This window comes from Rhamphochromis longiceps, linkage group LG23, assembly GCF_057381845.1.
Source record: "Rhamphochromis longiceps isolate RC_006_pf linkage group LG23, R_longiceps_female_GT1.1, whole genome shotgun sequence".
Taxonomy (NCBI): domain Eukaryota; kingdom Metazoa; phylum Chordata; class Actinopteri; order Cichliformes; family Cichlidae; genus Rhamphochromis; species Rhamphochromis longiceps.
In genome coordinates, this window is record NC_140578.1 from 21287291 (window position 1) to 21300790 (window position 13500).

Sequence of the window (13500 nt, forward strand, 5' to 3'; positions counted from 1 at the left end):
CTGTGATCGTTTTACTTTTTCCATCAGATTTAAATCCACACTTTGTGCTTTATTTGGTAAAGTTCTCTATGCAACTGCCTCCTGTTGCACATTCAGCACAATCTGAGCAACATCCCTAAATATTGATTAATAGAGCCGTAAGAGACTAAAGTGCCAGCAGAGCTGATGGAGTGTAGGCTGCACAGCAGATGGCAGTTTAAAGGTCACTGCTGCAGTTAATGCTGGGGCGTGTGCAGGCTGCGACTCTTCCTGTCATTACAGCTGTGAGATAGTGCTGCATGCATGGTGGTTGAGTTTGACCATGCTGAATGACAGAGTAGTTTGGCCTGTTTTTATCTTCACTGACTGTACTTAATGTTAACGCCACTGAAACTTTGAGCCACAGTGATCTCAGTGGGACGCAAAAGTGGCAGCAAAGCTAAAGCAGCTGTAACAGTCATTAAGCTGATAAAATAATAAATATTAATAAAATATCCTAGATCAAACTTTAAAGGTTTTAGGGTGGCAAAACCCTAAAGTTTTATAAACGTTTCATTCAGCTAACCATGTGTCCCTAAACCTGCTTATTTTCAGCCTGAAAGGCTTTGGGTATTGTCGACACCATATATGTATGTATGTATAAAACACATCTTAACAACAAGGAGCACTGAGGATGGAGAAAAGAAATCAGCACACAAATAAACACGCGCATGTTCAAGCATTGTTTGCCTCTCAATGAAAGCAGGTACACGAACAGTTTTCCTGTTCTCCTCCACCTGCAGGCACGGCACAGTTTTAATGGAGACTATAAAGAAAGGGATCCATGATGCAGACGCTGAGGCTCGCTCTGTGGCCAGAAAGTAAGTCTGAGCGCACTCGCACCTTAAACCTACAGAAACAAAGGAAAAGGACATAAAAGCAGAATGTTTATCAGCCTGTGCCCTAATGGAGGTTTGTGGCCCTCTGGCTTGATGTTGCAGGTGTTACTGGAGCTTCCACAGTCACTTCAGCCGGGAGGCGGAGCAGCTGTTCCAGGGCCTGGAGTCGTCCTATCAGAAAGCTCTGCAGGCTCACCTGAGGAGCGGAGACAGTCTGATGTCGCTGCCCGCCTCTGACCGCTCCTCCTCCTCTTCTCAGGAGAGCCTCAAGTGAGACTTCCTCTCCTCCTCCCCGATTGATCAGTTTATTGATTAAAGTCATAAAGGGAGAAAAGGTTTTAATCTTTGTGGCCCTTCATCTAGTTTTTTGACTAACTCACATCTCTTTATCTTCTCACAAAGAGGAAAACACAAGGATGGAAGACTAGTTCTCACCCAATAACATATCTTTAATGTAGAAATAATGGAAACATCTAATCTATGTGTAGTTTTCTGCTCCTGGACTGATTATTGATCTTTTTGCTGTCATAGACTGAATAGAAATGACTGCATTAAGCGGTTTAAGCTTGAACTTGTCCTGTAGTCACATACAGTAGTGCTGCTGCCACACCAGCCCGCTCATTCGCTTCGAATGAATTTCTGCCTTTGCAGATCACTTTCTTGCTCCCATCTCTTTCCTCTCTGTCACTTGACTCCTGTCTCATTAACATATTCAGGGCCTCATTGATCTTTGTGCCGTCCACGTCTAATAAAAAGCTGCTGTGTTGATGTGTGTGTGCGCCGCGGATGAGCTGTTTGTCACAGATGGTCTTTTTTTAAAAGATGTGATTTACAGCAGCAGAGAATGTAACTAATGTAACTAAGCCGTCCTGCTGATGAGGTGGGACTGTGATATTACAGTGTGGTATTCTGTCACACATTTGAATACGTACAAAATGCAGTTTTTAAATGATGATTTCATTTATTAAAGTAAAATGTATCCAACCTACCTCGCCCTGTGTGAAGAAGTAATCAATTCATACACTGAAGAAGTGGCCGAGTCGAAGTCTGCACTTAAATCCGATTGAAATGTTTTGGCCTTAAACGGGCTGTTCATGCTGGAAAACCCTCCAATGTGTCTGAATTAAAACAATTCTACAGAGAAGAGTGGGCCAGAATTCCTCCACAGTGATGTGAAAGACTCATTGTCAGCTATCACAAACACTTGTTTGCAGTTCTTGCTGCCAACGGTGGAACAACCAGTTATTAGTTTTAAAAAAAGAAATCAGGAAAACAGTGAATACTTTTCCACAGCTGTAAATGCAGGTCAATCAGTGTTTCAGTCTCATGTCAAAGGGCTTTTGTTTTGACACAAAGGAGCAGCACTGGCAGATTTTTGGGGGAAGTCTTGAATGATTTTGTGACAGTTGATATCTCACACTTACCATTTCTTTGCTGTTCTAAACAAGCTTCTCTCTTTCGCTTCTTCCACAGTCGACCTCTGTCTGCAAAAAGCACTGTTGGGAGCAGCTCAGCCCGATGTAAGGACTATTTGTTTGGCTCTTCTGTTCATTTAGAAAAACCTAAATCTGCGTGCAGCAGATGATCTCCTGTCATGTTTTCTTTGAGCTTTAAGAGGAGCACGTATTTGTCTAGTGTGTGTTCCTCAATAAAAGCTCTGTTATCACCTAAATGCAAGAAAATTCGATTTATTAAAGCAAAAAAGGCACCAGAGGTGATCTAATCTGATCTGCCTCTGATCAAGTTGATTTGCCGTTAAACAGTTTGACTTTATCTGTCCTTCTCCAGCCAAACCCGCCCACACCTCCAGGATGCCGGCTGCCGCCTCCTCCCCCGGCTCACTCCAGCGCTCCCGCAGCGACGTGGACGTAAACGCTGCGGCCAGCGCCACCGCCCGCACGAGGATGCCTGCCGTACCCTCCACTGTGCCGTCGTCAGCCTCGCCCTTCAGCTCTGCCTCGGCGCTGCCTCCTGGATCCTACGCTTCACTGGGTGAGACAGCCGCTCACGTTGCAGTTATCCTGCTCCACACTCTGCTGTTGCTTCTAGCTGCAAACTGGACCAGCAGCTCCACTTATAGCAACGTATTTAACCTAAAAGCACGACCACGAGCACAGGCCGATTTATGCAAGAATCACAGAGCACACTTTATAAAAACAAAAAACAAAAAGATGGCTCAAAAGTTCACACAACAAAAACTAAAATAACAGTTTGTAGTAAAAAAATCACCATCTGCTGTTTGGTGCTAATGAAACCCAAACAAATACTTTGAATAATTGCATTTATTCAGCTTCAGATTCTGCTGCTTTTTATATAATTTGATGTCTTTCAGGCAGGAGGTCTTATGATCAGGATCAAGATGCTATTTCTATTTTTTCATTATATAATTGTCATGTTGGCTGATAATACGATTACTGAATCAATCTCAAATAAATAAATTGGTGTGGGCCGTTCATGCATTTGTCTCAGGTTGATCTGATCTGATCATAAGCTCACCATCCAAATCAAATTTGCTGTGTATGCCCCCCTCCCACTACCACCCCTCCTCCGCCCCTCTAAAGCCTAACCTGTTGACCCTAAACCCTGTTGTGTTTCTCCCGGCCTCGCTCGCTTGTCAGACGGTTCGTGGTCTGTTAACGCAGACGGTAAGCTGTGTGGGTGTGGTGGGTGTTTTACCTCCATCAGTTCTGTAATGGTGGTCATCTGTAATCAGTGCATGGACTGTCTGTGCATGGTTTACTCCAGTTTCTCACACACGCGCACACACACACCTGGAAAACTACCAACCTGTGCGGTTACAAAGACAAATATGATGACAGAGTTACAAAGTAGCCGTAGCTTCTGCTTTGAGTCTGAAGTTGTTTTACGATCACATGCAGTTTTTCCTTGCTTGAGAACAGAGTCAGCTGATTGTGTAAATAACTGATTCTGCTCCTCAGCTGTAGTTTTGACATGTAGATAAATGTAAAGCATTAGAATGAAAAAATCAGCGTTTCCTGTCCTGAGAAGTGCAGTGTTAGTCCTCTGTTAGTCGGCCTGCAAACAGCTCAGACTTCACTGACTCTGAAGTCCCGCTCTGGCTGTCAGTACGTGGAGGCTTGAACTGCTCTCCATGTGGTCAGTAAACAAAATACCTTCCTGTGCTGGTGTCGGTAGGGTTTCCTCCTGTAATTCACATCCCTGCATGGTGGTGTCAGATCTGTCAGAAATAAGAGGAACAGCCTGTGATGTTGTGGCTGTTGTGGCTCCTTTAACTCAGCCCTCAGCTGCAGAGCAGGCTGAATTCACTTCTTTGTGTCTAGTTTGAAACCAAATAAACCTAAAACTCTTCGCTGTAGCCATCGTTTGAGCTTTACGTGCAGTTGTGGCTCCTTTTACTGTTCACATTAACCTTTCAGCCTGTGAGTAACTGACTTACAGATATTTTCCTGCTGCCTTTTTTTTTTTGGAAGACTTCACAAACGTGCGTCTCTGTGGCCTCGGCCATGGTTAAACTTCCACAGTCTGTGTTGACAGAAAGCGAACAGAGAGACCGGCCTAGTTACTGATGAAGAAAGCACTTCATCGCTGGCTGTGACGCAGATGCACACTGTGGCTGAAGGCTTCCCGGGCACACGTTGTGATTGATGTATACTTGAAAAGACAACAGAAAAAAAACACACAAAAGAGTCTCCTGATCCTCGCTGTGCCTCCAAAGCAGAAGCAGTGCCGACCTCCTGAGGGCACTGGTGGATGCTTTATCACCCCGTCTCTGTCACCCAGGCTCTGACACTCGTCTGGCTGTAACACCTGCCCATCAGCGAACATGGAGACCATGAAAAACTGTCCTGCTTTCTGTTTTCTTCCACTTCTTGGCTTGTGCAGCTGTTACGACATGGCCTTTGTTGTTCTATGTCAGAGCTCAGGATGTTTGTATCCACAGATTAGGGGAAAAAAGCTTTCTCTGCAGTGCATGAAGCAGCTGCTCAGACTTTCTAGTGATTCCTGGAAGCAGAGGACACACTTGCATCTACAGACATGTACAAAAGCAGGACTGCAGTCAGTCATGTGTCTCTGCTCGTATTTGATCAGGCAGACGAATCAAACAGAAGCAGCCCATAGACACACAGAGCTCCTAATGTAGGAGAGGAGGAGGTGATGGGGTGCTGAGTGGACCCAAATGTAGGACATGTGACCCAGATGGAGTTAGGCGGGACTCCCAACCAACGCCAGCTGTATTTACTATGTGTGTGTATACGTGTCTCTCCTTTACTGTGAACTTTATAACGTAATTGTTCCTGAGTCTTTGCACCAGTTCACTCACATTACAGCTCGTTAACCCGGAATGAAAGGTTGTTGGTGACGTGTTGAGACTTCCGTCTGCATGAGGCACAGATTCCTCTCCGAGTCTGTAAATGTTGTGGCGTCTTTATATCTCCTCCATCTGTTTCTGTCTCCACATTTGAATCTGGCAGCTGAGACATTAGAGAAACAATTTGTTCTCAGTGACCAATAAATGCTTGTCATGTGACCCCTGCTACCCACAAAAACACCTTTAATGTTACCGTCTGCTGTCTTTATGGATTTAAAGCTCGTGTTCATGGATGACAGACTCTGTGTTTCTCTGGTCTTCAGGATGATCTGTATGGTTTTCCTCCCTTCAGTCTCAGTCCCTCTGTTGCTGCATGAAGCACACATGTAGGAAGTGTCACAGCAGTCTTAAGACTTCAGTGTGTTTGAGCTTTTGTCTTCCTGCGTCTCTGCCTCTGCAGGTCGAGTGCGAACAAGGAGGACAAGCTCAGGAAACGGTCCGTCAGTGACAGACACACGGGGCCGGAGTCGAGGGAAAGTCGTCTCTCAGTCCCAGCGTGAGTAACTCTGCTGCTTTTTTAGTGATATAGATCAAATTTAGATATCAGTCTGTTCAAATACATAGAGAAAATATAAACGTTTTTCTTAAATAACATTTCTGTGACTAAAAAATGGATTTGTAACTGTTTTTCATACTTTTCTAATCTTACCACTTATTTGGAAACCTAAACAAAGGTGTGACAGACATATGAACTGGTTCACCGAAATATGTCTTCCTGTGTTTCAGCTGGGAGTCGGTCAGGCTCTCCCGGGCGTCTGCTGAGCTCCACCTATGGCCGGATCCCCAGGCCCACCATGGGCACCGGTGCCACTGCCGCCGCCACGGGTAGCACCTCCACCAGCCTGACCGACAAGAGCCGACCTCGAGGTCACCGCAGCCAGGGCTGCAGCCGAGAGACCAGCCCCACCAGATCAGGCACGGGTATGGGAGGGAAGACAGACACATTTAAAAATGAAAGCATTTTTTTTTAAAACACAGGTTTGGGAGCATTTGTGAAGAAGTTCAAGTTAAAAAGTGGAAAAAGAATTACTGAAAGTAAAAATCTGAGAACTTGGTATAAATATGATGCTGTCTGAAACAGTAAAGCCGGTCAGAATTGGCAGATCGGACTCCTTGTATGTGAGTCGACCTGCACGCTCGACTGGAGGCGAAAGACCTTCCTGGTTCGTCTTCCTGATGCTAACACCTGCTGCCTCCCCCCTCTCTGTCTCTGTCTCGCTCGCCTGCCTGACTCACTAACCGTCTCTGCTGGGCTTCAGGTGTGTCATGTCTGCCTAACCTCTCTTCCCTGCACCGCTCTCTGTCTGTCTGTGTGTCCGCCTCTGCAGCCCGGAGTCGCATCCCTCGACCGAGCATGAGTCAGGGCTGCAGCCGCGAAACCAGTCGCGAGAGCAGCCGCGACACCAGCCCGGCGCGGGGCTTCTCCCCCCTGGGTGAGTATGGTATCAAAAACTGAAGGCTGAGACAATCTCAGACGTCTGTCTGACTAAATCCTTACTTTTCCTGCTTTTTTATCTGCATGCTCTCTGTCTAATTGTCCAGGTTGTGTCTGCTGGTAATCCTTTAAAGTGCAGCTAATTGTTGTCTTTTAAGTTCCTCTGTAAAATAACATCCTCACTCCTGGTCTCTCCTTAACTTTGCGTCCTCCTTCAGCGTCCCGCCGTCACTCCCGTTCCACCAGCGCCCTGTCCTCTGCAGAGTGCTACTCAGGTGACCAGTGGAGCAGATTTAAACAGATAACGAAAACAAAAGCGGCTCAAAGCTTCCTGCCTCACCCTGCATGGCCAAAGTCGACTCTGCCTCCTGTGGTCAGAGTGGGAAGTAATCAATAATCAGTCAGATATTGGAAACCTTTACAGAGCAATCAGATGTAGCCTCCAGCCACAGATAAACCTTAAAGATGCTTAAGTGAAGTTTCCCACTCTGGTGCACGTAAAGCAGTACATCTCATTCACCTACAGGGGGCGGTACTAAACCAGTTTGGCCTGGTCCTTACAGTCATAGCTGCCTTTGTCATGTTTATCGCTACCAGGGGTGTAACGGTTCTGAATCAGGGTGCAAACGTCCGCAGTCTCCTGCCTCCACCCAGTAAATCTGTCAGATAAATATAAGCTGGTGCAGCTTTAAGGTGGAATACTCTGTGCCAGAGTACAACATACTCACAAAAACAGTCAAGATTCTCTAACAAAGTTCCTCGTTTTTGTTTATTAAACTCATCATTATGAGTTGGGCTGTCGGTGGGCTGTTAGCATGGTGAAAGCTAAAGATGCTTCAAGTAAAGAGAAAACTGGGAATACTTAATTCATTATCAGCTGATCATGCCCGTGATAAAGCAAATACTTGCCCGTATGTTTTGTAATTAACCTGACTATGGATCAGGTGAATCGTTACACCCCTACCTGTTGCTATGAAACGGCTACAGGAAACAGGAGTTCACGCTTGTAAATATTGAAGATAAAGTTTTGCTTCTCCTTCAGTTTGGTGTTTTGTTTTTGTTTTTTTGCAGAGCATCATGAAGTTTATTTCTCTCATGCAGTTTATGGAGTTTGTTATTTTTCACATTTTTTAGCGAGCGCTGCTGGGTTTTACTTCTGGAGTTCTGCTTGTGTTTTGCATTTCTTTGTATTTGAGTTGATTAAACAGGCTGTTCGCTGCTCAGATCTGGACTTGTGTTATATTATATTACATTCAAACAGCCTCTCTGCTCATCACTGTGGGTTTGGTCTGGTTTAAAGCAGTTACTTAAAAATTTGCAACCTGCACAGGTAAATAACACAAATTCTTCTCATGTAATTTGAACTCATTAAATTGTCTGAATTCACAAAAACGGGACCAAGACTCACGTCACTGTTATTGATCATCAGTTCTACATGAAGGAGATGTTTCTGTTTAATATTGAGGCGTGCCTGTGGATTTTAAAGCCTCTAATCAAACTGCTTCTCCTCCTCTGACCTCTTCCCATCAGACCGGCTGTCCCATCAGGCTCGGATCTCTGCCTCAGTCAATGCCATGAGGATCCTCAACACGGGCACCGAAGTCGAGGCTGCGGTCGCCGATGCTCTGGTGAGAACAGAAAACTGTTTTTGCCTTAATGTGAATACAAATGTGAATCAAAGATGTTGTCGCAGCTCTTTCAGCTCTGTTAATGCCCTCTCTGCTCTTTCTCTCTGGACTTTGTACATTTCAGCTCTTAGGAGACTCGAGGAGTAAGGTACAGGTAGATCTCACCTGTCACTGCATGCAGAGCATGAGCTGTGCACATTGACTTTAACGTTTTAAACATGGATGCAGTGATTTGCTTTATTTCAAGTTGTTTTAGCTTGGTAAGGGTTGCTTATCGCTCCATTAAAAGCAGCATGTTGATATGGACTCACAAGAGAGGGGGGAAAAACCCCAAAGTAACCTCATCCATCTCATGCGATGACACCAGAAACATCCATGAGTCTGCCTGTGTAGCTGCATGCTACTTCTTCTGACAGCTGTACATTTACCCTGTGAAGTCTTGTCTTTACACTTAGCCTCTCTCATCTCCTCTCTGATGTAGCGGAGGCCAGTGAGGCGGCGGTTCGAGTCGCCGGGGATGTACTCAGACGACGACGCCAACAGCGACGCCTCCAGCGCCTGCTCTGAGCGCTCCTACAGCTCACGTAACGGCGGCGTGGCGCCGCACTACCTACGTCAGACGGAGGACGTGGCGGAGGTGCTGAACCACTGTGCCAGCGCCAACTGGTCCGAGAGGAAGGAGGGACTGCTGGGACTGCAGAACCTGCTCAAGAGCCAGAGGATGCTCAGGTGGGTGTGCCAACAGTGGAAAACAGGTCTGAAAAGCTCCGCCTCTGCAGGTTTGAGGACTTTTGGTTGATGTAAAGGGGCGGTGGATAAGGTTTCATCGTAAAGAAACATGCTGGGTTATGAGTTTAATGTCAGGAGTTTTGTTAAAGAAGGGTTTAATAAAAGAAACCTTGTAGTCTTTGTACACTTCTAATCAACCTTGTACCTTGATGCTGGCAGTCAGCAGAAAGGTTAAAGCAGAGAGATTTTAGTGGTCAGTCCAGGCTGAGATCCAGAGGCTGTGTTTTCAACACACTCCTACTTCTGTTCAGATCTGTTTCAGCTACTGGAAATGCACTGTGCGCGGTTCAGGAGATGATCTCCAGCGAACTTGCTCTGTTGTAGCTATACACTGTATATAGTGATGGACGTGTATTCTAGTCTAAAAAGCCACACCCATCACTAGATACAAGTTTCTCATGACCCCTGGTCTTTTTTTATTTATGCAAGGGGGCGACTCCTCTGGTTTAAAACAAACAAACAAAAAAGGATATGAGAAAATGAGTGTGCTTCTCACCTCACTATTTTCTCTTCCTCCCAAAGTCGAGTTTATCTAATGAAGCTACAGTAAAGTAGAGAACTGTAATGTTTCCTGTTTCTTTACTCTGTCTGCACATAAAAGCTTTCTGTTGGCAACAAAATAACCGTGCCTGTTGTTTCAGTCGTGTGGAGCTGAAGAGGCTTTGTGAGATCTTCACCAGGATGTTTGCGGACCCTCACAGCAAGGTGAGACGGCAGCATGTTTCACACGTACTCTTATTAAAAGTGAAAGCCGACGTCAGAAAGCAGCAGTTCACACTTTCTGTGGAGAGAGAGGGGACAGTGAGAGCCGGAGGGATAAACCTGGGAGTTTGTTGTGACTCTGAAGCTGGGACGTGAGCGTCGTGGCTGATTTCACTGCTCTCGTGTCGTCACTAACAGCAGGACAAACTAACAGTGTGTGTTTTCTTGTTGCATGCCTCCTCGCTGCTGCGGACTCTAACAAACACCAGAGAGTAAGTGTTTGCTCTCACTCACATGAGAACTGTCTGCTGTCATATTTCACTGCGTGTGTACTCGTCTCAGACCAACATGTGCAGACAAACACTCAAACATCTCCTCCTCATCATCACCCCTGACTCTGTGACAGGTCTTCAGCATGTTCCTGGAGACTCTGGTGGACTTCATCGTGCTGCACAGGGACGACCTGTTGGACTGGCTCTTCGTCCTGCTCACACAGCTGCTGAAGAAGATGGGCGCCGACCTGCTGGGCTCTGTCCAGGCCAAAGTCCAGAAGGCTCTGGATGTCACGAGGTTAAGACTGAAACCTTTTCATCATTAAAGAAAAGTCCTGTATGCTTCTATCCTGCAGCAAATTAAACTCCAATCAACCAAACTCTGTGCAGGAAATAACACAAAAGAGCAACGAGTCACAGTTTTAGTAAAGGGGAAAGTGATCCTGTTATTTAATTTGGTCCTGCAGGTGGAGCACAGGAGATATTTTGCACTAAATGTTTTTTTTTTAAAGTTTATAAATTACTTTAGAATATGTGGAAATATAATATAAAGTATGTTGTGTGAACTCACTGAAGCAAGAGCAGCTGTTGTCAATAAAAAAGAGGGTGTAACTTCATCTCGTGTTCTGACGATGTTTTTCTCTCCTCCTTCCCGCCTCCATGCAGGGAGTCCTTCCCATACGAGCAGCAGTTCAACATCCTGATGCGCTTCATCGTGGATCAGACGCAGACCCCCAACCTGAAGGTGAAGGTGGCCATCCTGCGCTACATCGAAGCTCTGGCCAGGCAGATGGACCCGGCCGACTTTGTCAACTCCAGCGAGACACGCCTCGCCGTTTCCCGCATCATCACCTGGACCACCGAGCCCAAGAGCTCCGATGTCCGCAAGGTAGGAGGGCATGTCAGCCTCCGTCTTCCTTAAAACACTCCCCCCTTTTCATCCCTTTAAATTCCTCTAAATGTTTCATTTTTTTTATATTTTCAGTTGTTTTGTTCTGTTTTTTTGTTTTTTTTCATGTCTTAAATTTTTCCCCCTTAATGGTCCTTCCTCCACCCACCTCACCCTTAGACCCTTCATAACTGGGCAGGGGAGGATTTCTCAGGCCGAACCAGCACCGTGGCCTCTCTGCCCGGGGAGGGCAACCTGGAGGAGAGGTGCAAGCAGGTAGATCCTCTACCAGTGAGCATGCGCAGCGTGAATAACCTTGTCTAACCCGGTCACAAAGAAGCGGGAAGCTGCTGTGAGCGTGTTTGTTCAGGCCCGCGTACAGAGGACATTAACCTGAGAGTGTGAGCGGGTTCTGTGAATGCTTTTCAGCACTAACTGCTGGCAAACAGTGAAAAAGGTGGAGAGGTGTCTGTGTACCTGAGGTGTGTGCATGAGATGCTGCAGCTGAGTGCAGCTTTAAGACTAACTCTGCCGACCATTATGATGTTTCTCTTATTATCAGGCATGAATCTGACCTTTAACCTTTACAGTAAAACATGAAACATTCGAATCATTTGAAAGGAAACTGAGTGATAAATGCTTCCTTTAGCTTTTGCTTAACAAGTTCAATTGACATGCTGCATGTTAACAGAACTATTACTTTTATTTTTCCTGTTATATTTTTTCCTCTTCCAATTAAAATGGTCAAAGTTTCAGAGAATCGCAGTCTTTGTACAAATCTCCAAAAGTTGATTCTGTTCCTCTGGACGCAGCGTTTTCAGTGAGAGAAATGTTTCGTCACTCATCAAAGTGACTTCTTCAGTCTCAGCTGACTGCAGGTTTCCCCAATCTTATAAACAGTACATTTGCATAATGACGGAAACCAGCCCACTGAAGGAACAATGGGCTGGGAGGTTAGTTCCTTAATCGTAATTATGCAAATTCTCATGACCATTGATCAACAACCACTGACCAATGGCCATGAGTACCATTCACAGAGAGTTGGGGAATGGCTGCAATCACAGCATTGTAAGATGGTGACAGATGTACCCTTAGGCCCCCTCCTCGATTCAGAGATGGTCTTTCCCTTTTCACGTAAATGGCCTCCTTGACTCCGCGCTCAAACCAGCGTTCCTCCCTGTCCAGGATGGGAGGATGTCCAGGATGTCATTTACCCTTACCTGAATATTGTATATTGTATATTGTATAGCTTTCTTGTTAATTTGTATTGTATTTATTTATTTAAATTTTTACTTTTTAATTATTTTATTTGCATTTTTTAATCACTCTCTTATATTTAAATGTTCATTTGCTATTTCATCTAGGGTTTGAGAGTAACGAAATTTCTATTCTCTGTATGTCCTGTACATGTGGCAGAATTGACAAATAAAGTTGACTTTGACTTTGAGGATGTGTACAACCTCATCCTTGAAAGAGTGTCCACTGGCCTGTAGGTGTGACTAGACTGCAGAGTCCTGGCCTGATGAGGTAGCTCTTCTGTGTTGTGCCATCAGCTTTGCCAGTGGTTGTTTGGTTTCCCCGATGTATAAATCCTGGCACTTAACAAAAGGTCAAATTGCTCCAAACTCTCAGTTTTTGGGGGGTTTTTTGTCACAGAAGCTCCACCCACCTGCTGTTCAAACCTTGAGTTTGCAAAGGGCAGCCAATCAGAAAAAAGCTGGCTTAATTGTGGACAAACTAGAATAAAATAAACAAAGAATATTTTGAACTGTAAATCATGCAAAGCCCAGAATTAAAATATGGTGCACAATAGGTCCACTTTAAAGTGGAAGCCAGGGTTATAATAAGTGAACACGGCTGAAGCCATGTTTACTCAGAGTTGATTTCTCTGTGCGAGGATTTAATCTTTGAAAGCACTCTGTCTTAATTTGTGGAGAAATTGTGGTACGGTTTTTGTTACTGCTGGACTTTGTCTGTTACTAACTGTTGAAAGGTTGGAGGTAAACAGGTTTACTTAAAAACAAAAAAAGGTCTGGGCATTAAAGCATGCTGATAAACTTGTGCATGAAATTGAAGGCTTTTATTCTGAAGGTCTGAAGGTCTAAAGGTCTAAAATTAACTGGGGACTTTTACTTTAAAAGTCCCACAACACTGAAGTATCTAAGGCTACGTTCACACTGCAGGTCTTAATGCTCAATTCCGATTTTTTGATCAAATCTGATTTTTCTGTCTGCTTGGTCACACTGCAAATAAAATGTGACAGCAAACGTGCTCTAGTGTGAACCCTCAAAGCGGCCCGCATCCGCAAAAGACGACGTCACACACAACGTGCTCTGTTTAGACTCAGAGCAAACAGTATTGTTTGACTGTTGGCCCTTAATATAAAGACTTGTTTCGGACGTTTCGTTTCCCAATTTTGCTTTAAGTTATAAAGTTATTTTGTTATTTACATATGGCCTAATAATGATCCTTATTGCTGTTTTAGAGGAGCGGTGCTTCAAAGGATAGTTGCTGATTTCTGTCAGAATCTGCAGATTATACAGCACAAATAAAATATTCACATTTCTCCAACGTTGT

The 13500-nt window shown here is 44.9% G+C and overlaps 1 protein-coding gene across 15 annotated transcripts in view; it reads left to right on the top strand.

The window, feature by feature from the left end:
- LOC146641855 (CLIP-associating protein 1-A-like) overlaps window positions 1-13500 on the top strand; it is a 55565-nt gene that overhangs the window by 30443 nt on the left and 11622 nt on the right. For 3 of the 15 annotated variants that reach the window (XM_085399404.1, XM_085399416.1, XM_085399415.1), the window contains 14 exons: window positions 762-839; window positions 960-1127; window positions 2331-2377; window positions 2646-2849; window positions 5609-5704; window positions 5935-6129; window positions 6537-6641; window positions 8174-8271; window positions 8396-8425; window positions 8753-9000; window positions 9702-9765; window positions 10169-10332; window positions 10701-10923; window positions 11104-11199. In XM_085399404.1, coding sequence (XP_085255530.1) covers window positions 762-839; window positions 960-1127; window positions 2331-2377; window positions 2646-2849; window positions 5609-5704; window positions 5935-6129; window positions 6537-6641; window positions 8174-8271; window positions 8396-8425; window positions 8753-9000; window positions 9702-9765; window positions 10169-10332; window positions 10701-10923; window positions 11104-11199 — 1816 coding nt within the window. The remainder of the gene's footprint in view (window positions 1-761; window positions 840-959; window positions 1128-2330; window positions 2378-2645; window positions 2850-5608; window positions 5705-5934; window positions 6130-6536; window positions 6642-8173; window positions 8272-8395; window positions 8426-8752; window positions 9001-9701; window positions 9766-10168; window positions 10333-10700; window positions 10924-11103; window positions 11200-13500) is intronic. The other 12 variants (XM_085399417.1, XM_085399405.1, XM_085399406.1 and 9 more) reach the window with 11 other exon arrangements.